We start from the raw sequence: 23,222 nt of genomic DNA, 5'->3' as shown, positions 1-23,222 counted from the left end.
AGAGCGCTGTTGTAGCTCATCCACCTCAAGGTTTGGCGTGTTGTGCATTCGGAGATGCTATTCTTTACCATAGCCTTTTGTGTTAGCTCAAACAAGTCTGGCCATTCTTCATTGACCTCTCTCATCAAAAAGGCATTTACTTCTGCAGAACAGACGCTCACATTCTGATGGTCGATGTGAACATTAAAGTCCCAGGCATACTTTGTTTTTGCACACTCCAGATCGGCTCACACTCTGTCGACCTCGTTGCCTTTGTGAGTTTACTCTTCTGAACACAAGCGAATATGAACGCGTTCAACGCATGTTCACTGCAACGGCTTTGTGATACTCTTTAAGTACAGTCAATAGCTAGTGGCCTTAACAGAACCTCTGAGCCGTATCTGCGTGATTTTATGAATTGCACAGCTGCAACAAGATTGGCTGAATAGTTAATCAAATAAAAACAGTTGGTTTAGAGGTGTTTTTAATAAAGTGTTTGGCGAGTGCATTTACATTTAAAAAATTTATTCTTGCGATGAAACAATTTTTATGAAATACTAAAGCTTTGTTGTGCCAAGTCGAGCATTTTATTGAGATAGAAAAATAACAGCAAGATCATCAAGCGCAATATTAACACATTTTATTAGCATTGTCCACAAATATTTTCAAAGTATTTGACTCTCCAAAGTATTTAACTCTCCCCATCTCTTTTCACAATCCACAAGAAAGCTCATTGTGATTCTGCCCCCTACTGGCAGGGAGAGCTTTATTCACTGAATCTGGATAAGCTGAAAGAGCCTCTTCATCCACTGAGCCATGAAAACACACTATGATATTTCTTCTGATGAGTATTAAAATACTAAATAAGCAAATCTCTCTCTGCAGATGGAGCAGCTGTAAGGTTCTCTCCAGTATGCACTCTCTGGTGGGTTTTCAGGACCTTTTTGTAGGCAAACGTTTTGTCACACTGAGTGCATTTGTAAGGTCTTTCTCCTGTATGTATTCTCTGGTGCAGTGCTAGAGTATAGTTTTGACGGAAACTCTTCTCACAAACGCCGCAGCGATAAGGCTTTTCTCCTGTATGCACTCTTACATGAACTTTCAAATCACTTGGACCAGAAAAGCTCTTTCCACAGTAAGAACAGAGATAAGGTTTCTCTCCAGAGTGCATTCTCTCATGACGTATCAGCTGACACTTACGATGGAAACGTTTATCACAGTATGTACATCTAAAGGGTTTCTCATCAGAGTGTGTATTCTGATGTGACTTTAGGGAATCTAACCGTGTAAAGGTTTTCCCACATTCACTGCACCCATACGGCCTCTCATTGGTGTGAGAACGGATGTGTTTGTTTAGATATGGTCCGTAGTTAAATCTCTTCTCACAGTAAGGACACGTGTACGGTTTCTCCCCTGTGTGTATTCTCTCATGGGCAACAAGATTTCCTTTGAATCTGAAACACTTGTCACACTCACTGCATTGGAAAGGCTTTTCATCACTGTGTGACTTCATGTGACTTTTTAATGTAGAGGCAGCTGAGAAAACCTTCCCACACTGCTCACACTTAAACTCTTTTACTTTGTGCACCTTTGAATGACGGTTTCTTTTTCCCCTGGTAGAAAAGCTCCTCCAACATGTCCTGCATTTGAAGAACTTCTGCTTATGTTTTGCTGAACTTCCCTGCGACACTCTTTTGCCAGAAGCTGTCAACCGCTGTTTTGAAGTAGTCGTTTCTCCATCAGAAGCTGAATCTGAAATGAACATGACAATATGTACAGTAATTAATAAGATAGCGATTATCACAATAACTACTAGAGGTGTGAATCTTTCCTGGCCTCAAGAGCCAATTGAGATTCAAAAGGGTAATGAAACGAATCTCTATACATCTTGTCGGCCATCCCCCTCCAAAAAAGTTGAAGGTCTATTTTTCCTTTCAGGTTTTTATGCAAGAGCTTTTTCAAAAATTAGATCAAGTCACATGGCAAAAATTGTCCATTTACATTCAGTATGAGTGAGCTGTAAATAAAAAAAATACCCATTAAATAAAATAAATGGTTCTATAGTTTAGTAGAGTATCAAATGTTTCAGCTTCAATCATTTAAACCCATATAAAAATCTCTTAAAACACAAGACCACTTGAATGTTTCATTAATAAAAGATTATTCTGCACTACTCATGTAAACAAATCTTTTTTTCAAGAATATCAGTTTTTAATGTTACTACACACGGTCACCATACATGACTTTTAAGCCACCCCTCCAAAATTTTCTTTGTAAAATATCCTTTATTGTGTAACGGGCAAGGCCAAAAAACACTTCTAAATGTGTTTGATCTCCAATCCCTCAGATGTCACTATCTTAAAATCTGTCATGCGCATGTAATGGATATCATGACATGGGCTCCAGAATACTTTAGTAAACCTTTGTCAGTCAACACTGTTCGCCGCTGTATCCACAGATGCAAGTTACAACTTTACTATGCAAAGCAGAAGCCCTACATTAACACTGTCCAGAACCGTCGCCAAATTTTCTGGGCTCGGTCTCACCTGAGATGGAAAGCAGAACAGTGGAATCATGTTTTGTGGTCCGACAAGTCCACATTTCAAACAGCTGACGTGTTCTTCCGGCCAAAGAGGATAAGGAACATCCAAGCCATTATAAGCGTCAGGTCTAAAAGCCAGTGTCTGTCACGGTGTGGCATGGGTAACTTGCACATCTGTGAGGGCACCATTAATGCAGAAAGATACTGTATGTACAAATTTTAGAACAACATATACTGCCATCCAGACGCTGTCTTTTGCTGGGACATCCCTATATTTTCCAGCAGGACAACGCCAAACCACGTTCTGCCCGAATTACAAGTGCATGGCTGCGTAAGCGGAGAGTGCGGGAACTAGGTTAGCCTGCCTAAAGTCCTGACCTGTCTCCGATTGAGAATGTGTGGCGCAGTATGAAGTGCAAAACATGGCAACAAAGTGCCCCTTAACACTCTGTATGCGTACATTCGAAAGCAAACTCTTCCAAAGTATCCTCCATTTGATTGTGTGCGTTTACACAGAAGGCTGATGCATGCGCTATTTTATACTCATAAAGATGTATTTTTGTCCTTCAGACTCCAGTCTAACAAATATAGGTATCTCCTGACCTCCATTACATGTGTTCTTGAGGTGCACATCAACTGATGATGTTTCTACTTTTGGCTGCTCTTGTTTAACAGAGATTGCATCTTCTTGTGCTTCTTCATGAAAGCAACGGCTCAATGGTGAGTATTATCATCTTGTGAACCCACGAGTTACTGAAAATAATTCCAGATGCATGTACATTCTGCAGGTTCAAAGACGCGTGGTTAGAAAACTCTGGCTGCACGTGTACAGTGCTCGCATACCCCATTGATGACGAACATTGCATTACTCGTGCTCTATGCATACGCTCAGCATTCAGCTTTAAGGTGGAGGTCTTTGACCATTGCAAGCTGCTCTTAAATCACTGTTTTTAAGCATAAGTTATGCGTTTTAAAACGCTGTGTCAAGATGAAAATTTGCATTTGAGATTGTTGCATTTTGTTACATTGTATTGTGTTCTGTCTGTTTGAAAAGCCCCTGGGCTCAAAATCTGAGCTGCTTCACCATCGAGTCCAGCCGAATAGCATCTGAGAATATTACACAACTGTAATGAATGAAAAACACTGTGGTATCGCTGTTGTTATGAACTATGAGTCTGGTGGCACCAGTGCAACACAAGTTAACATAAAACTGTTATTAAAGTGGTTTCCCTTGTTAATGTTTTTACTTAGCATTTGACATATGAACTGGCTAAAATCTTTATGCACTTTATGCAAAACAGGAATGCTGACAATGCTGTTTGTTTTATAATGTAATTGATATGCCATAATGTGGACTTAACATTTTTTTAATTTACATTTTTGATTAACATATTCCAGTTCTTACTATTCTGCCCTACAAAGCAAAAAGGCAGTAACTACGCAGAGTGCAGAATGGATGTTACTGTACTCATGCTTTGTTTCACTAGGGCTTTTTGAAGTTACTGTACAAACGACTACCATTTTTCTTCAAAATGACACACATTTGAGATAAGATGTTTTGTCACATAACAAAGGATGCCTTGAATGTCATGAAAATGATAATAACTCATTTTTGACCAAAAATGCAGTTACTGCCTTTTTGTTTTGTAAGGCAGTATTGTAAATACATTTACATTTGAAAAAACATACCTGAAAGAATAATATACACCTCTGCATGATGATAGGCATGTTCCTTTGCTATGGCTTGTTCTGTCATCTCCATGAGAATTTGCTGTTCTACAGAGACTCTGTGGGGGGTTGATCACCCTGTTTACTGTCACACACACTCTCCTGAGAGTCAGTATAACAGAGTAAAGTGAGGCTAAGCTCTGAGTCCTCTGTGTCTCCGGATCTCTGATCTGAAACCTGACAAACACAATCACACTGATTTATATTTTGAACGGCTGTCTGACTCAGTGTTGAACCTGTACAAACCTCTCTTTCTCTCAGCTTTGCCTCCAGTAACGCCACCTCTTTCTTCAGCTGAGAGATTTCTGTCATCAAATCATCGATATCCAGCATGGACAGATCCGTAATGATTTACAACACATCAAATCCACCTGCAAACTCATCTTAAACATCTGAACTATAATCACTGAACTAAACACATAACTGAGTGTTCAAACCGTTTCTTTTTCTTTCTTTCTTTAGTGAGTTTACTGGAGGACTAAAGAGCTTCATAGCGCCTCCTGCTGTACTGGAGTGAAACACAATCAACACTAGATTCATCAGGAGGATACAAACACATACTACTGATTTACAACACATCAAATCCACCTGCAAACTAATGTTAAACATCTGAACTATAAACAAACACTAGCGGAGAGTTAAAGCTGAGTTCTTTTTTTCTTTCTTTTACCGGGGAACTAAAGAGCTTCATAGCGCCTCCTGCTGTACTGGAGTAACAACACAATCAACACTAGATTCATCAGGAGGATTTCAAACACATAATATTGATTTACATCACATCAAATCCACCTTCAAACTCATCTTAAACATCTGAATTATAAACACTGAACTATAAACAATGATCCACAAACACTAGCGGAGTGCTCACACTGCGCGTTCTTTCTTTCTTTCTTTAGTGAGTTTACCGGAGGACTAAAGAGCTTCATAGCGCCTCCTGCTGTACTGGAGTGAAACACAATCAACACTAGATTCATCAGCAGGATACAAACACATACTACCAGTGGTTAAATTGGCTTTTATAGGGAGGGGGAGCCCTTATTTACAGTGAATGGTCATCATTCAAAATCCTGCCGTAAAATGACTTAGTGTTTTTACACCAAAGGGGCTCTTTTTCCAGTATTAATGTGTAAGGTAGGGTTGAGAAGTTATTCAAACAAAGACAAATACTTTAAAATTCACTTACTTTATTATTATTTTTTACCTTGAATGTTAACAGGCAGGAAACAGATTTCACCCTCGGAAAATGTTTGAAAATATTGGTTGGCAAATATGTAAACATCTTTTTATACAAAAAAAAATTATGTTGATTTAAAGTGCTCATATTATGCTTTTTGGCTTTTTCCCTTTCCTTTATTGTGTTATATATCTTTTTTGTGCATGTTATAGGTTTACAAAGTCCAGCCCAAAGGGACTTACTATCTCCAACAGAAAACACTGTTCGCAAACTGCTCCAAACAGCTCTCTTATAGTCCAGCCTTTACTTCCGTGACCAACGTGAGTCACTTTGTAACACACGTTATAATGCTCACCTAGCATGGCATGCCCTCATACTCTGCAACTGACTAGCTAGCAGTGCTTACCTAGCTACTGAGCATGTGCGACTCCCAACAAAGATGGAACAGAAGTGGGATGCCTCACTCGGTCGCTGAAACAGAGAGCTCAACACAAAGGGTGAAAAGAAGAGCTGCAGCAATGTGCAGTACAACAAAAATATGGTGTTTTCTAAAAAATAAAGTCTATTCTGGTACAACCTCTAAATACAATTATGAACCTGAAAATGAGTATAATATAAGCACTTTAAAAGAATCAGGGCCAAATTCTTTGGCAGTTTATGTTATGTTTTATTTAATCACACTGACACGGGAGGTAATTACTCAACTCAATGCATTATGAAACAACCCGAACAACACTTGAGGCACTTGTGTGCAGACATAACAGTTTACACTTTAAATACTTCACATTTACTTATTCACATACTACAATTCATGCATTCATCAGCTTCCAAATAGGAGTAAAGGCAGGCTCCTCTGGTTTATGCTGCCTTTGTCTACAGGCAGTATGGTCTGCTGACCTCCTTGTCATCACCCACCTCCTAACAAACTTAGTTGGGTTCCACAAATGTTTTTAAATTTAGCAATGTAATAACTTTGTAGAAATAAAACCCATATAACCATAGGACCATGACTTTTCTTAAATGTGTGTATATTTTATTCTAACATTGTTATTTTATTAAAATTTCAAAACAAAAAAGATTTCTGAGTATTTCTACCTTGAATGGCCATAACGGTCATTTTGACCGCACGCATTTCAGCGTTTGCTATGTAAAGGAACAAAGGGCGCTGTTCACCACGGAGGTGCTGAGAATGTTACTGAGCTCGCTAACATTAACGTTAGCTCAATTGAACGGTTAAACATACAGACTAACATTTCTTTCAGCTCAAACTTTTTTTTACCTAGTTTTATTGTTTTCCTATCACTTACCGGAGCAATGGAGAGGCACCATCTGTCCAGAAGAGGCAGACAGAGGTTCAAGACTGTGAACAGAGGACTTCAGTGGTAATGGCTCGATCGCTCTAGCCGTTAGCGGGTTTCCATGGTAACGTCGCTGTTATGCTTAGAATTGTGACAGTTTTCCCTTGATGGCTGTGGGCGGGGTGCTGAACCAGCGATTAATGCATTTATGACGCCTATTTATACTAATTTAAAATCTAGCAGCACATAGTAATTTTCGATCTCCAGCACGAAGGTTACTTTCACTTTCTGTTTTCACGCTCCCTATTATTGAGATAAGCTTGCGGTAAAGCTTTACTTTACTACATGCTTGTGTTTCGCCTCTAAATTCTTACGTCAACTGGCATATATTGAAAATTAATGATGGGAAGGCGAAGAAGAACACGAGTGGGGAGGTGATTGCCACAATCAAATGTTTGTTGTGAAATCCTAAAAGACGTGTCCAAAAAACACGATGATAATCCGTTTACATGTGGAGAGAAAATTTAAAGGTCAGTAATACAGATATCCCCTGTTAAACACTTTGAATAATCATATCAACATTCTAATCGAATGCATCTCAATTTTAACTGTAGGCTATTATGTTCCACATTAAATAGAGCTGAACTTTTAATGACGTAAAACACCAACTGTATCAACATGTTAATATTGCATAGTTAATATTGCCATCTAAATATATTTTAGAGCTGTAGGATAATTTATGCATGTGGCAGGGCGGAGGGCGGGGCCGGGTCGACTCCGCGACGGGCATCCCTCCTCCTTCCCGCGTTTCGGCACCAGTGTAAAGCGATCAATGGAAAGGAGGAGGCGAGAACCGGCTTGACGATATAAATAATATTTTAATGAGAAACTTAAAACAAGGACACAAACACACATAACGGACATGTCCGTAAACTATCTCTCTCTCCCGCACGATCCTCTGCAGTCGACCTTTATCCCTCTAGGGAGGCTTGATTAGCCTAATACAGGACCGGGTGTGTAGGATCACGACCCGGCCCCTCCATATATTGATGGAAGGTTGAAAATAGCCAAAATATATTTTCTCTGCTGTAAATTGCATATATACACCTCACCAGTTATGCAGCACAGGCTGATATTTTGGAACATTTTTAGTTTTCTATATTTTAACAAAGTTAATTATTCCAAAGTTTCTCGAGACAGGCTTTCATTCCAATCCCTGTACTCAGTCATACACTTCCATACACACTCGCTCTTCACACACTTTCAAACACCGATACAGATACTCTCACAACCACAGAAATGTCACACTTATTACAAACACAAGGCCTTCATAAACACAGAGCTCTTAAGAAATACAATACAATTTTGCAATTATTATTATTCCTATCCTAAGTAACCTGCAGGATTTATTTTTATTTATTTATTTATTTACTTTTTATTCTTTTGCCTATCTGTGTGGACCTCTTTCTAATATAGCAGAGCGGTATTTGTAGTATTACCCATTCAGTCCTCTTATTGCTATTCAATAGAGCGGTATCCGTAATACTACCTATTCAGTCCTCTTATTGCTATTCAATAGAGTGGTATCCGTAATATTGCCGATTCAGTCCTCTTATTGCTATTCATTAGAGCGGTATCTGCAATACTAACTATTCAGTCCTCTTATTACTATTCAATAGAGCGGTATCCGTAATATTGCCTATTCAATCCTCTTATTGCTATTCAATAGAGCGGTATCTGCAATACTACCTATTCAGTCCTCTTATTACTATTCAATAGAGCGGTATCCGTAATATTGCCTGTTCAGTCCTCTTATTGCTATTCAATAGAGCAGTATCTGCAATACTACCTATTCAGTCCTCTTATTGTTATTCAATAGAGCGGTATCCGTAATACTACTTCTTAAACTGTATCTGCCTTCATTTACTGCTATTTCATCTAGACCCTTAACAGCAAATAAAAACAGATCATTGCATGCAATTATTTCTTCTGGAATCAAAACCCTTTATTTATTCTTATTTTCTTTTCTTCATTGGTTTAGAAGAGCTTTTTGAGCGTTCTTACTACCACAGGCAAACTGGCAAGCAACACAAACTTTTATATAAGCGAAAGTTGCTTACCTTTTAATGGTGCCACCTGTTTGTGTTGCCTTTCCAGCCAGCCCACGATGCAATCACTCCTCTGTTCTCTTCTGTCCCTGTTCGGGTGCCATTTGTAGTAGTTTCTGCCAATTTTGTGAAAAATCACTCAACATCTTTGGGATTTTGATTTCAGAAGAATAGACTTTATTATCACACAATAAAGCCGAGTTGCCTGCAGTAAAACCACAACAACAACTAACTCATCTCTGGGTTTTGTTCCACTTAAATACATCTCCTCAAACAAGGTGGGGCTTATAATTTTTTAAACATGCATTATCTATCATCCTCTTCTTTGACTCTGGTCTGACCATTTTTAGAAGTGAACAGGAACCACCTTAGGAAGACATAAATTCTCCCAGTGGTCATGTGAGCACATATGTAAAGCTATTCCTGTTTCTGCACACACCTTCAAATAGTCACACATATGTTGAGCACACATTCCATCACGTCCACAGGCCTTTACACACACACAGTAAACTGCATGTTTACCCGTCAGACAAACTGTGGTACAAATCAACAATGTTTACATTGATTACACCTGATTAATGTATACATAACTTGATAAAAATATACTACAGCACCTGTGTGGACTTGTCTATATGTGTGTGTGTGTGTGTGTGTGTGTGTGTGTGTGTGTGTGTGTGTGGTTCTACAACAAAAACAGAAAGAAAGAAATAAAGGTTAACATACCATCTCTGTACTGTTATACCTCTAACAAATAACAGGAGATTATATAATCATCAATAACAATATACATAACATAACTGTGGCAGCGGGGGCGTGGTCAAGCGTCCGTCCGGGAGAGAGAAGCTGTAAGGGCGCCACACCTGGGCCAAATTATGACTAACACCTGTCTCTAATTGCAGTAGAGTGAGGAGAGCGGTGAAAAGCCAGCGCCGCAGAGCAGAGGGACTGGACCAGAACAAGCCAACCCACTGGCGCTTTATGTTATTGTGTGTTGCTTTTGTTATAATTATTTTTGAGACAGACATTAAAACCCTTACCTTTTTCCCTGGAACCTTCGCTTCCTGTCCTCCTTCCCGTGAGGGTTCTACACTGGTGCCGAAACCCGAACATTAAAAAAAAAAAAAAACCATAATAATGGAACAGAGTCGCCCCATAGAGTCCTCCCAGCTGGCTGAAGTCCTCCAGTCCCTCAGCGACACTCCACCAGAGCCACCAACAATCCCTGCTTGAGCTCCGCAAGACCAGGATCGCCGCTTTTTTGAAATCATGCGGCCCAAGCAGAGGACCGGCTCGCCATCCGAGCCTCCTCAGCCAGGAGGCCGCCCAGCCGCAGCCGCCACCCCGACACCCACGCCACATTGCCCCCACCACGCTACAGAAGATGGGGCCGGGCGGATCTACCCAGAGGCCTTCATCGACCTCTTCGAGAGGACGGCGGAGATTTGGGGTGGCCCCAAGACCAGTGGGCAGCCCGATTAGTCCCTCTCCTGTCCGGGAAGCACAACTCGCTGCCCAACAACTGCCGCAACAAGCCTCCTGGCTTACAATGATCTGCGAAGAGCCATCCTGCAACGGGTTGGTCGGTCCCCAGAGGAAAGTCGCCAACTCTTCCGGCCTTGAAACTGGAGAAACCGACCGCCCGCTCGCTGCCGCCCAACGGCCCGCGGATGCGTGTCGGAGGTGGCTGCTTGCGCTGGACCGCAGGCGCCGAGGAGCTCGCCGACCAGGTGGTACTGGAGCAGTTTGTCCAGCGCTTGCCCCGAAGACGGCCGAGTGGGTCCAGTGCCACCGCCCGGCGCCGCTGGAGGAAGCCGTCCGCTCGCTGGAGGACCACATGGCGGCGATCCCGAGGGCGGATGAGCCCTCTCTGTCTGTCTCCCCTTTCCCTGTGTCTTCCCCTGTTTTTTTTCCCTCCCCTCTTCCCTCTCGCCTGCTCTCTCCCCAGGGTCCGCTCCTGCCCCTCGCAGGCGTGGAGCCGCTCACGCCCAGCTCCCCGGTCTTGGGAACGCCCACCAAGCCCTTTCTCCATCCTTCAGCCGCCTCCTCCTCAGGTGGGGGCTCGCCAGCACGGTGCGGCCGCAGCTGCCTGGGCCGGTCTGCTGGAGGTGCGGAGACCGACCACTTCCGGATCAGTGCCCGCTGATGGAAATAGGGGCGGTGGTACGGGTCTCCGATGCTCCACAGGCTGCCCCCGATCGGGTTGGAGCGCATCGGATTCCGTAAGAACTAGGGTATATACCGCTTTGTTGGATACCGCTGTAACCAGACCACCATCCACCAACGCTTGGTTCAACCCGGGCTTTGGGCTCAGCTAAACTGGTGAGGGTAGGTAGGTACACGGGATATTCACAAATATCCCGTGGTGACTCTGGCGATCAAATTCAGGGAGAAAACATAGTGTAGAGGCAGCTGTTAGTCCTCACCACCCATCCGGCTAATTTTGGGTACGGATTGGCCGAATTTTAGAAAGCTATTGGAGGGAGTTTGTGCGGATGGGTCCTGCGCGAGAGTGAAGGGGTGTGTGATGTGCGATGCTTTGGCGGGGAGGCGGAGCCAGGGCCGCCCTCGACTGCTCCGAAAGTGACGGGAAGGGGCGAGGTGGACGCCTCCTCTCCGGAATTCCCGAGGGGACTTCCCTGGAGCAGTCGCGGATGATACCCTTAAGCACGCTTTTGACCAAGTGAGAGTAATCGATGGTCAACAACTCCGCCGGTGTCGCCGCCTCATATCCGTGATTTTTCGCTTATTAAAGATCGCTATACAGGGTGACGAGGACGCTCAAACAAAGGAGGAAGTAACACAATTATTGATTCCACGGAGCCGCCGGAAATGGTTTTCCAGGCGCTCACTATAATCCTATGGCCGGTCACCTAGGGGAACGTAAAACACTTCTCCGCCTAATAGCCCGCTTCTATTGGCCGGGCATTGGCGTGACGCCCGCGAGGTGGTGTGCGGCGCGTCGCGAATGTCAGCTGGTAAACCCACCGCCACCCTAAAAGCGCTTTTGCGCTCTCTACCATTAATCGAGGTCCCCTTCGAAGAATTGGGATGGACCTCGCCGGGCCATTAGAACGGTCAGCACGCTGACATCGCTCGTGTTAGTCCTAGTGGATTACGCGACGCGATATCCGAAGCAGTGCCTCTGAGCAACATCTCCGCGACGTAGTGTTGCAGGGGCACTCTTCAAGATAATCTCCCGGTGGGGATTCCGAAAGAAATCCTCACCGATCAAGGCACAACTTTTATGTCACGGACACTTCGCTAACTTTACGAGCTCTTGGGCATTAAATCGATTCAAGACTAGCTGCTTACTCATCCTCAGACAGATGGCCTAGTGGAACGGTTTAATAAAACGCCAAAAACATGATTCGTAGAATTCGCAGCACGATGACGCTTAGAAATTGGGATAAGTGGCTAGACCCCTGTTATTTGGCGGCACGAGAGGTCCCGCAAGCCTCCACCGGTTCTCCCCGCTTGAGCTGTTGTACGGGCGACGCTCGCGGTGTCCTCGATGTCATCCGTGAAAATTGGGAGGAGGGACCTTCTAATGCCAAAAATGAAATTCAATACGTCTTGATCTTCGAGCAAAGCTCCACACACTGGGGCGATTAACACAAGAGCATTTGCTCCAAGCTCAAGAACGCCAACGCCGGGCTGTATGACAGGGGTGCTCAGCTACGGAATTTGCACCGGAGATAAAGTGCTTGTATTACTCCCAACATCGAAGCTCAAAATTACTCGCCAAGTGGCAAGGACCGCTTGAGGTCACACGACCAGTAGGGGATCTCGATTATGAAGTCAAACGCATCGATAGAGGGGCGCTACACAAATATATCACCTCAACCTCCTGAAATTGTGGAGGGAGGAGACGGCCTCTGTGACGCTGGCCACGGTAGTTCCGAGAGGGCGGAGCTCGACCGGAGGTAAACAAAACTACAATCTTAACACTCCGTCACTTGTGGGGACCAGCTCTCACCGCTGCAGCTCACAGAGGTTTCCGAAGTTACAAAAAGAGTTTGCGGACGTGTTTTCCTCTCCCGGCCGCATCGAACCTCATACAGCACCACATCGAGACCGAGCCGGGCGCTGTGGTGCGTTGTCGCCTCTATCGCTAATCCAACATAAAAAGAAAGTCGCTCGAAGAATTAGATGCAATGCTCGATATGGGCGTAATAGAGGAATCCCACAGTGATTGGTCCAGCCCGTTGTTCTTGTTCCCAAGAGTGATGGGTCGGTTCGGTTCTGTGTGGATTACAGGAAAGTCAACGCTGTGTCTAAATTTGACGCTGCACTCAATGCCCGCGGTTGATGAACTGCTCGATCGGTTAGGTACTGCTCGATTTTACTCGACCCTGGATTTAACAAAGGGCTATTGGCAGATCCCCTTGACACCAATGTCCCGCGAGAAAACAGCCTTCACCACGCCGCTTGGATTACACCAATTTGTGACGCTTCCTTTCGGTTTGTTCGGGCCCCAGCCACGCTCCAGCCACTCATGGATCGGATCCTCAGACCGCGATACCGCGACGCCGCTGCCTATTTGGATGACATTATCATCTATAGCAATGATTGGCAGCGCACATGCATCATCTGAGGGCCGCCCTGAGATCGCTAGCGACGGGCGGGCTCACGGCAAACCCTAAGAAGTGTGCGGTTGGGCGGTGGAGGTACGGTATCTGGGGTTCCACTTAGGTCATGGCCAGGTGCGCCCCCAAATTGAAAAGACTGCGGCGACTAGTGACTTGCCCTAGACCTAAGACCAAAAAGGGGTGAGACAGTTCCTGGGGCTGGCTGGCTATTACAGAAGATTTGTGCCTAATTATTCGACGCCACCAGCCCGCTGACTGATCTCACTAAAAGGGGGCTCCAGATCCGTCCAATGGTCGGAGCAGTGTCAACAGGCGCTACGCAGATTAAAGCTGCACTTTGTGGGGGCCGCTTACATGCACCTGATTTTTCTCCCTTTTATTTTGCAGACGGACGCTTCAGACAGAGGGCTGGGGCCGTACTCGCAGCTGGTGGAGGGGAGGAGCCCGGTGCTGTACATTAGTCGGAAGCTCTCCTTAAGGGAGACTAAGTACAGCACCGCGGAAAAGGAGTGTTTGGCCATCAAGTGGGCGGTCCTCACCCTCCGCTACTACCTGCTGGGGCGGCCTTCACCCTCTGTTCGGATCATGCCCCACTCCAGTGGCTCCACCGCATGAAGGATACTAACGCCCGGATCACCCGCTGGTATCTCGCCTCCAGCCTTTTAAATTCAAGGTGATCCACAGACCGGGGTGCAGATGGCTGCCGCCACTTCCTCTCCAGAAATGGGGAGTGGTAGGCAGGTCGGATGACGCCCGCCTGAGTCGGGCGGTGGGGGTATGTGGCAGCGGGGCGTGGTCAAGCTCCCGTCCGGGAGAGAGAAGCGGTAAGGGCGCCACACCTGGGCCAAATTATGACTAACACCTGTCTCTAATTGCAGTAGAGTGAGGAGAGCGGTGAAAAGCCAGCGCCGCAGAGCAGAGGGACTGGACCAGAACAAGCCAACCCACTGCGCTTTATGTTATTGTGTGTTGCTTTTGTTATAATTATTTTTGAGACAGACATTAAAACCCTTACCTTTTTCCCTGGAACCTTCGTTTCCTGTCCTCCTTCCCGTGAGGGTTCTACAATAACATAGGAAAACCAGATTGTAATGCAATAACGCTCACCACAACATGCTGATTATATGTAACAATGTAAACAATAAAAAAACGAAAACGAAATTAAACCACTGATCGGCAATGAACATCTCTTAATTACACCTAATTTATATAAACATAACAGATTCATTCTAGTCATCATCAACACAGTGACATGTATAACGACATATTCTGCAATATTACTGCCTCAGGAGTCAGATATAATTGAACATTGAACATGTGAAACACAGCGCAGATGACACTAGAATAACCGGTAACACCAGATCCCAATACACTCAATATCAGCGGATAAACATCACATTAACAGTCATGAAAGGATCTGTAGATTAATCAGAACATATATCAGGGAAATAATTACTCACAGTCACTCATGGACGCACACTTTAGCACCCACAACAAGTTATATTAGCACATATCACGGGCATGCATTTCATCTGCGTTGCTCCGCTGTATAATGTCGTTGATTGACAGGCGCACTAAGCTCCGCCTTTCCAACATAATGACTACAATTAATACAGCGTGTTCAAGCTTATACATTAGAGTCCAAAACCAAGATAAGAAATCATACTCCCCATTAACGCGATCTTGTGATCTTCTTACTATTTCTGAGATATTCTTTTAGCTGTTGGGGGCACTATGACTTCCCACATGTGGTGTTACTTCTCAGGACCTAGGGCTCCTGCTTTGTGCTAGCCACTGACCCTGCGTTTTCAGCTCCTCCTGTGGGGTCGCACTCAGCAGTTACCTGTCGGTCCCTCCTCTGGTGCTGGCTTAACTCGGGATCCACTGTGGCTGGAGGTCAGTTAGGACTGCTGTTCTGGTCACGGCTATGACCATTGCCGGACCCTGGTATCGAGGTTACCCAGTCTTTGTTGGTTTCAATCTTAAGATAAGGACCTGCTGATTTGGAACAAATGGGTGAGTAGGCTTGTGTTCTGGTAAGGGGAGAGAAAGAGAGACATCACCATTAATACCATTCAATGTTTTCACTAAGGAGTCCACGTATTCCTCAATCACCACCTCCGTGTCACCTGTGGAGAGAAAGCCAGCACGGCCTCTGACCCACGGGGTCGGGAAAGGCCTGCCCATTAGTATTTCAAATGGCAACAGTTTGGTTATATTAGATGGTGTCATCCTGAGTTCTGTGAGAACAGCAGGAAGCACATCTACGCAGTTCCTACCTATCTCTGCACATGCTTTGTTCAATCGTTCTTTTAGCGTACAGTTTGTTCGTTCCACCACCCCTGCCAACTGCGGGTGGTATGGGATGTGGAAACGGCAATTAATACTGAGCTCCTTTGCCAGGAGTTGCGTCACTTTTGATGCGAACGGGGTACCGTTGTCACTCTCTATTACTGTTGGTATGCCAAAACGAGGAATTATTTCCTTTGCCAGTACTTTTACTACTGTTTTTGCATTTTCCCTCGTGCACGGGAATGCTTCAGTCCATTTTGAGAATCTATCTACTATTACAAGGAGTAGTTTCAAGTTCCTGCATGCTCGCATGTGAGTGAAATCAATTTGGAGATGTTGAAAAGGCAACTCAGGATGTGGTAAGTTTTGATGCAGTGCATGCTTATGTGGGTAGTTTCGAGCGCACGTCAGACACGAGTCTAAGATTGAAGTTACGGTTGCCTTAACTGCATGTATGCAATATTCTCGGTTTATAGCGTCAAATACTTTCTGTTTTGACACATGTGAGAGCCCATGGTAATGCCTACAGAGTGTTACTGTCGCTGTTTTTGGCAGGGCCAGCCGGCCCTGCCGGTCTCTAAGGAATCCGTCTGGGCTGTTTTTCACCCCCTGATCTTCCCAGTGGGCGATGTCTGTATCTGTGGGATTTTTCTGTAACACTTTGATATCTAAATCTTGAACCAAAGCACTGATTATCAAGTGCCTCCCACCCTCCTCTGTTCCATGTGGGCTATTTATTACTTCTTTCGCTGCCCATTTAGCTACTTCATCCACTAACCTGTTTCCTTGAGCCTCCTTTGCCTGCCCCGGAGCATGACCTGCTACTTTGATCACAGCTAGTTTTGTTGGTAGCTGTGCTGCTTTTAGCAGCTCTGAAACCAAATTCTGATGTGAATTCGGTTTACCCTCTACGGTCTCGAAGTTTCTTGCTTCCCATTGTAAGGCGGGTGCCAGTGAGTCTGTGCTACTCCTCGAGAAAACAAAAGGCTCTCATGAGAATTAACATCTGAACTCTCTAACAGCAACATCCAAGATGCAACAAACTGTGCAGCTAACACCTCCCTTCTAAAGTCTCTTCATCTCACTCCTCCTCCTCACTTAAAGCTCACTAAAAACCTATGCAATGTGAAGTGTGTACAAAAAAGTAACTATAAAATGTTTGGTATCATTTAAAGTGTCTCAGTGCGCCTGGTAAACTGGTCTCATCCTCCCAGCCATAATGAAAAGCAAAAAGTAGTAATAAAATATGAACTGTGGTGTGCCCCTTAAAGGTGTGCCCTCCCCCAGATCCTCCATACCTCCTGTATGTAAATCTACAGGAATCCCCTCAACAGGGACCAAAATCTAATTATAATGACAGACACCACCATTTGGTAAGCATATTGAATTATCTGGGTATTTAAGGAGATGTGACACATTGCTCAGGGTTCTCTGTAATCAGACGATCCCAAACAGTTTACTGTTTGTAATTTATATCAGGTGATTGCAATTCGAATACCTTATGTTTTGATAAAATGTCTAACTTTGACTTATCACTGTCTAATTGGAACTGATGAATTGATTATGTTACCTGATAAATAAATTGTCAACATTTGATTTTATTCTGACTGACTCTGACATTGTGTTTCCCAAACAGATTCGTATGTTACTGCAAGTCTGCGTCAGATTAGTGACGACTAATATTTGGCATCGATTCAAGTGTACTTGGTTTGCAAAGACAAAAAGGGAATTTCCGTTTAGAACAGCAAACGCTGCTTGACCAATCTAAATTCGGGTGTGTCTTACCTCTGTTTTAATTTGATGTTTCTCCAGATAAGTGTACGTGGGAAACCACGCATGGACAATCCAAAGCTATTACAAGAGAAGTTATGTTGGTCAACTTACATCTGTAATAGTGGCCGTGACCTCTACTGAAGAAAACGTTAAGTTACATTCAAGTGTATGCAATTCCATGGGGGCTATACTGAAGTATCTTTGATTGTGTGAACGTGAATGTGACCGATCTCAGGTATATAGCAATTACCTCTGTTTGATGATCCAATACTGGCCACTTGTGATCGTGAGACCTGCGGTGTAGAGAAAAACACGCGAGGACCTCAAAGTGACATATTTTCTTAATCTAAACGGGTAAAATATAGTTAAAGGAGTTAAAAGAATAATCAAACGTTCGCTCACTTTTAATGATGCTCAGAAACCTTTTTCATTTATGGAGTCAGATGAAATAACGAGGTAATACATAAGAGAAAATGTATTTCATTTAATATTGTTGTGTTGCGTAACAAGAAAGACAGTAACGCGCAGAGACCTTCACCCGTATTATCGGAGACCGTCATTGGACCGATAAACGGGCTTACACCATAATTTAGCAAAATCATGTACTACCCCAAATGCGTATTTGGAATTGGTGTAGATATTAATAATTTTGCCCTTTGCCAATTGACACGCTCTTATTAGTGCAAACAGTTCTGCCGCCTGTGCTGATTTGTACGGTAACAGGTATGCCTCAATTATGGTACGGTTTTGAACATGATCTGTCTATATACCAATAATCCCCCTCCTCCAGAGTGGACGTAGAAACATCCGGTCTGCAAGAGGTTTGGTCTGCAATCATGTTTGTCGTCAAATGCCCCCTTTGTTAGCATTTTGTGCAAACATAGTGTAGGGCCATGTGTTGTTGACGAGGAAGTAATAGTTAAATTAGCTGTTGCGAGAAGGGTAGCCTCATATCCGCTTCTTCGTTGTGCCATCATGTGTTGGGTCATGAGGTTTTGCAAGATCACTCTTACCTGGTGTAGGGTGTGGACGGTAAGGGTGTGTGAGAAAATACTATGCGCCCAGCGTCCTGAACCATCAATGCTGTGGCAGCCACTGCACGCAGACACGCAGGCAGGCCCCTAGCAACTGTATCGAGTGTTTTGGACAGGTAGGCAACAGGCCAATATGGACCCCCATAGGCCTGTGCGAGGATCGCTGCCGCGGTGCCCCCGCTTTCGTGCACGTATAAATGGAAAGGCTTGGTGTAGTGTTAATTCAAAAGTAATTCAACTTGTGTAATTTGATGGCTTAGTCACAATCAATTGTATTTTTCCCCTCCGAAATTGGAATGGGTCAGTAGGTGTTTATTCCTTTCAGACCGTCTATCCTTTTATCATGTTCTTCTTTGCATATTGGCATTGTGTTGAAAACCAGGGGCCCTCTGATCTGCAACCATGCCAACAGCGGTTTTTGATTCTATTTATCTAATGAAAATGTTATTACTTGAGTGCCAAGTTGTACTTGCATTTTTATCAATTTGAACTATCGAGGTGTGACTATGTATCAGAGCTTAAACATATATATTGTCATCTAAAACTGTATAGTGAACTAAAACACTGCAGTATTACCGTGTTAGTAAAATAAGGTATAACCCTTGATTATTTCTGAACATAAAAGCCTTTGGTAATTCCCCTGGCAGGGGACGACTTAGTTTTCCCCCATTCCTGTTCAAAAGTTTTAGAAATTCTTGTTTATATAGTATCAATAATTCTTCAAACACACATTCAAATTTTTTTTGAAATTCTATGGTATCAATAATATTTCTTCAAACACACATGTTCTTCAAACACACAGTTCTAACACCTGCTGGACTGGGCATGTAGAAGCACTGTTTGTTATATATATATATATATATATATATATATATATATATATATATATATATATATATATATATTTTTTTTTTTTTTTTTTTTTTTAAACAATGATTTATATCCAATTTATTGTGCACTTGGTCAAGCTGGAATGATCAGTTCCCTTTCTGCAGCCTGGCAGAGCTATGAGCTTCCCTTAAAGGGAATCCACCAAATGCACACACTATAGTTCAGAGATACCCCAACAAACAGGCCAACATAAAGTTGTCAAAAATTGACCTTACCTGTTTGTGGGATATCCCGGACGAGCCCCCAGAACTGTTAGGAATATTTTAGATCTATTCACGATCTCCAATTCCCTGGTCCCGTCTTTCTATGTTCATGCCCAGTGAGGTGCAGTCATGAGTCTGAGTCTCTGAAGACTTCGCGAAGGAGCAGAAGGAACGACAACATACACCGTGTCTATATTCTATCTACTTAATGTTTATTACAGCAAGCATGTTTTTTTATATTCTTCATAAGACAAAGGGACAAAGAACAGCCAATAGAAAAGTGACAACAAGGATCAAGGGGGAGAAACTGAGTACATTGGAGTGACACAGGAACAGGACCATATACAGATGCCTCAGACGTTCTGCCCTATGGCTGACCCTGTTCACCTCACAAAAATAAGTATGACCTGTTCAACTCACAAAAATAAGTATGATTCATGGAATATGGAACATCATAAAGAGGAAGAGAGCAAAGAGGAACAGTCAGCAATTGCTAAATATATTGCTACTATACCATGCACACCCTGAGGCGTGTGGTGTGCATCTGGGGTTAACTGAACACACATACATAGAAAACAAAGACACACAGAGCAGAACAGCATGTACAATTTCATATTTCTAACAGACTCATTTGTGCTTAATATGTACATAGTCTGTATAGATTACAACTTTTGGGCACTTTTGCCACATCCTTCATTGAACAATATTTTGCAGTCAAACGCAGCACATCGGGTCATCTTGAGAGTTTCATCCATTGGCGGTTGATGCCCTCTGTCAACAGGGAATAGTAAAATGTCCACCAGAGCACTTCCGGTTGCTTCACATACTGCTGTCTATCGGTGTCTACAGGAGATAGAGAATTTAGTTTACCACACAAAACACTCAAATTAGAAAATAGGGAAACTTTACTTACAGTACAAATTTATTTAAGAGTTTCAAGCGCACATCACAGAGAATGGGCCTTGAACTGAACGAGAGATTAAGTGGTTGACAATGGCCTTACATCCCAATTAAGTGTGAATTCAATTTGCACAGAAATACCTCATTAAGTGCAATAATGCAATATTGATAATCTAAGCTAATACTAATATCAACATATTGTTTTCTTTGTTTGAAAAGGACCATAAAGTTAATATGTTAAACACAAAATATGGCAGTTGCTAACAATTATTATTGTTATTTTTAAAAGTTTGGTAACTTATGCAGGGAATTACATATAAAATTTAGAGATGTGGACGGGATCAGTTATGTAGGGTATTTAGGAAATGCGATATTTAGGAGGGAATTTAGGGTCTTGAAATATGTGAGCTATGAACTAAATTAAACTGTCCTTATTAGGTAATGAAATGTATAACGGAATTAGTCGCATTCAATTACCATTATAATTAGATAAATGACAAATAACATTATTATTTGTTTTAATAGATTCTCCACCATTGAACTCATAATACAACGTCTCGTTGTATCCGCTTACAATTTCTACTGGAAGGAATTAGCTTTAATAAGGGAATTATGATTAATTCACTTTTTGGAGTAATATTATTCTCATGGCTTATTGAAAATGATATCACACGTATTTAGGTACAGTGTTGAAGCGAAATCTTTTAGAAACAGGGATGAGATTATTTATCAAAATATACCACAGTCGAATCATCTTTGAATACAGACAAACTTTATAACTATTCTAAACATAAATCTAATCTAACACATATATACATGAGACAGGTTGGTGAAAAGTGGCAGAATGTGAAATAACTGATCAGTACAGTGAAGATGAACTTTACGGAGTCTGTTGACAATACCTTAAGAACCATTTATCCTTCGAGTCTACATTGATTTGCTATCGGATTACCCAAATTATTTGATTAATACACCAGCACTTTGAGCACAATATTGGAGATGTACTTGCTTGTCTTTGTGGTGTTTCCTTGCGTTGTTTTTGTGGCTTGGTTCTTGGTCGAAAGTTCGTTCTGTTGATGTTTTGATCTCTGTGTGAACGAATTTATTGTTTGTATGAATGGTGAGGTTAGCTGTGAAGCGAGGACTTCTCACTCCTTCTCGTGACATCGAGTCCCGAGATTCCATGGATCTCACTTGGGAGGACCTGGCAGTCAGCGGAGTGACCAGACAAAGCACGTGCAGGCCGAAGAAGAGTGAAGAGAGGGATGAAGAGACCGAGATGCCAGAGGCAAGAGAAGAAGAGCGAAGAGACGAAGATGAAGAGAGTTCTTCCTTTTTGTAACTATTTGAACTGAAATTTTCATGGATGTTATACGTGTAGGTAACAAAACATGAAAATCTCTGGTTATAAATTTAATTAGTTTTACACATCATTGTATTTTATCAAGTTAAGCCTTATAGTAACCATTCTTAGTAGAATGAGATGAATCATACAAAATTAAAGATTATATTTATCAATTATAGGTGATTGCACATCACACACATTTTACACACATTTTAAAGAGGTCCATCAGTCTATTATCATTCATTTGTCAGGTACAAACATTACCACAGTTCAGAGTGATTTTCACCATTATCTAGCAAGGCTAGATTAAGATGAAATATCTTAGAGTTCTGCAAATCTGATGGTCCTTGTAACCTTACACAGAACAGCCTGGTGTAAATGTGTGGGGGTTCTTGTGAAGGCCCTTGATTTACAATGTTGAAACATCCAAGCTGAAAGGCTAGGTTTTTTTCATAGATTATAATCATGTTGCTCGAATTCTTCTGCATATATCATCTTACAATTATTATTATTATTCTAAACATGCTTTGTTGACAACATAGTGAAACTGGCACATGGTATCTCCTGTCTCTTCTCTCTTATCTCTTTCGCTTGACTTCAACTTCTTTCCCCAGGACTGGCTGAGATGAGCGATCGACGTGGGTTGGTGTGCTTGTGCATTTTAACAAACTTTAATGACAGAACAAAATCACCACTTCACCACTGTGACTCATGTATTACTAAAATTGCCTTGTCAACAGAGAATAGCCAGACTGGGTCAAACTGTCAAACTTACAGTGGATATAAAAAGTCTAAAATGCCAGGTTTTTGTGATGTAAAAGAATGAGACAAAGATAAATTTAACAAATTATTATTTTTTTTTATTTAAAAAATAAGATAAAAAACTTTTTCCACTTTTAATGTGACCTATAACATGAACAATTCAATCGAAAAAAAAATCTGAAATCTTCGTGGGGGAAAAATGAAAATGAAAAACCTTACAATAACCTGGTTTTATAAGTGTGCACACTCTCTTATAACTGGGGATGTGGCTGTGTTCAGAATTAACCAATCACATTCAAACTCATGTTAAATAGAAGTCATTACACACCTGCCATCATTTAAAGTGACTCTAAGTGTTTAAAGTGTTTAAGGTATTACATTTGTAAAAATGCTAAAAAAAAAAACTCAGAGTCAAGATGACAGTTATATATATACATATATAGACAGGTTCTATAGTCTGAGGTTAGTTACGTTGATGTCATAAATTAATCAGAGTTATGACAGCCAACAACAGCACACATTCAGCCTGAAATAAATTTTCACACCAAGCAACACTTAAATATTTCTTTTGTTTTTCTCCTCTGGATCACTCATATTGGTAGTT

General features: G+C 42.4%; 1 protein-coding gene across 4 annotated transcripts in view; it reads right to left on the bottom strand.

The window, feature by feature from the left end:
* Nucleotides 1-556: 556 nt before the first annotated feature.
* The window catches only part of LOC127635452 (gastrula zinc finger protein XlCGF52.1-like), a 28,409-nt gene continuing 5,743 nt past the window's right edge, over nucleotides 557-23,222 (bottom strand). Inside the window, exons 1-4 of one of the 4 annotated variants that reach the window (XM_052115514.1) lie at nucleotides 4,838-4,924; nucleotides 4,496-4,620; nucleotides 4,211-4,426; nucleotides 557-1,731 (exon numbers count right to left, since the gene is read on the bottom strand). In XM_052115514.1, the coding sequence (XP_051971474.1) occupies nucleotides 839-1,731; nucleotides 4,211-4,283 (966 nt within the window). In that variant the 5' untranslated portion in view covers nucleotides 4,284-4,426; nucleotides 4,496-4,620; nucleotides 4,838-4,924 and the 3' untranslated portion in view covers nucleotides 557-838. Of the gene's footprint in view, nucleotides 1,732-4,210; nucleotides 4,427-4,495; nucleotides 4,693-4,837; nucleotides 4,925-23,222 lie in introns of those variants that run through there. The other 3 variants (XM_052115515.1, XM_052115517.1, XM_052115516.1) reach the window with 3 other exon arrangements.

This window comes from Xyrauchen texanus, chromosome 43, assembly GCF_025860055.1.
Source record: "Xyrauchen texanus isolate HMW12.3.18 chromosome 43, RBS_HiC_50CHRs, whole genome shotgun sequence".
Taxonomy (NCBI): Eukaryota; Metazoa; Chordata; class Actinopteri; order Cypriniformes; family Catostomidae; genus Xyrauchen; species Xyrauchen texanus.
The sequence above is the reverse complement of the archived record's forward strand: the minus strand, read 5'-3'. Positions and strand labels throughout refer to the sequence as shown.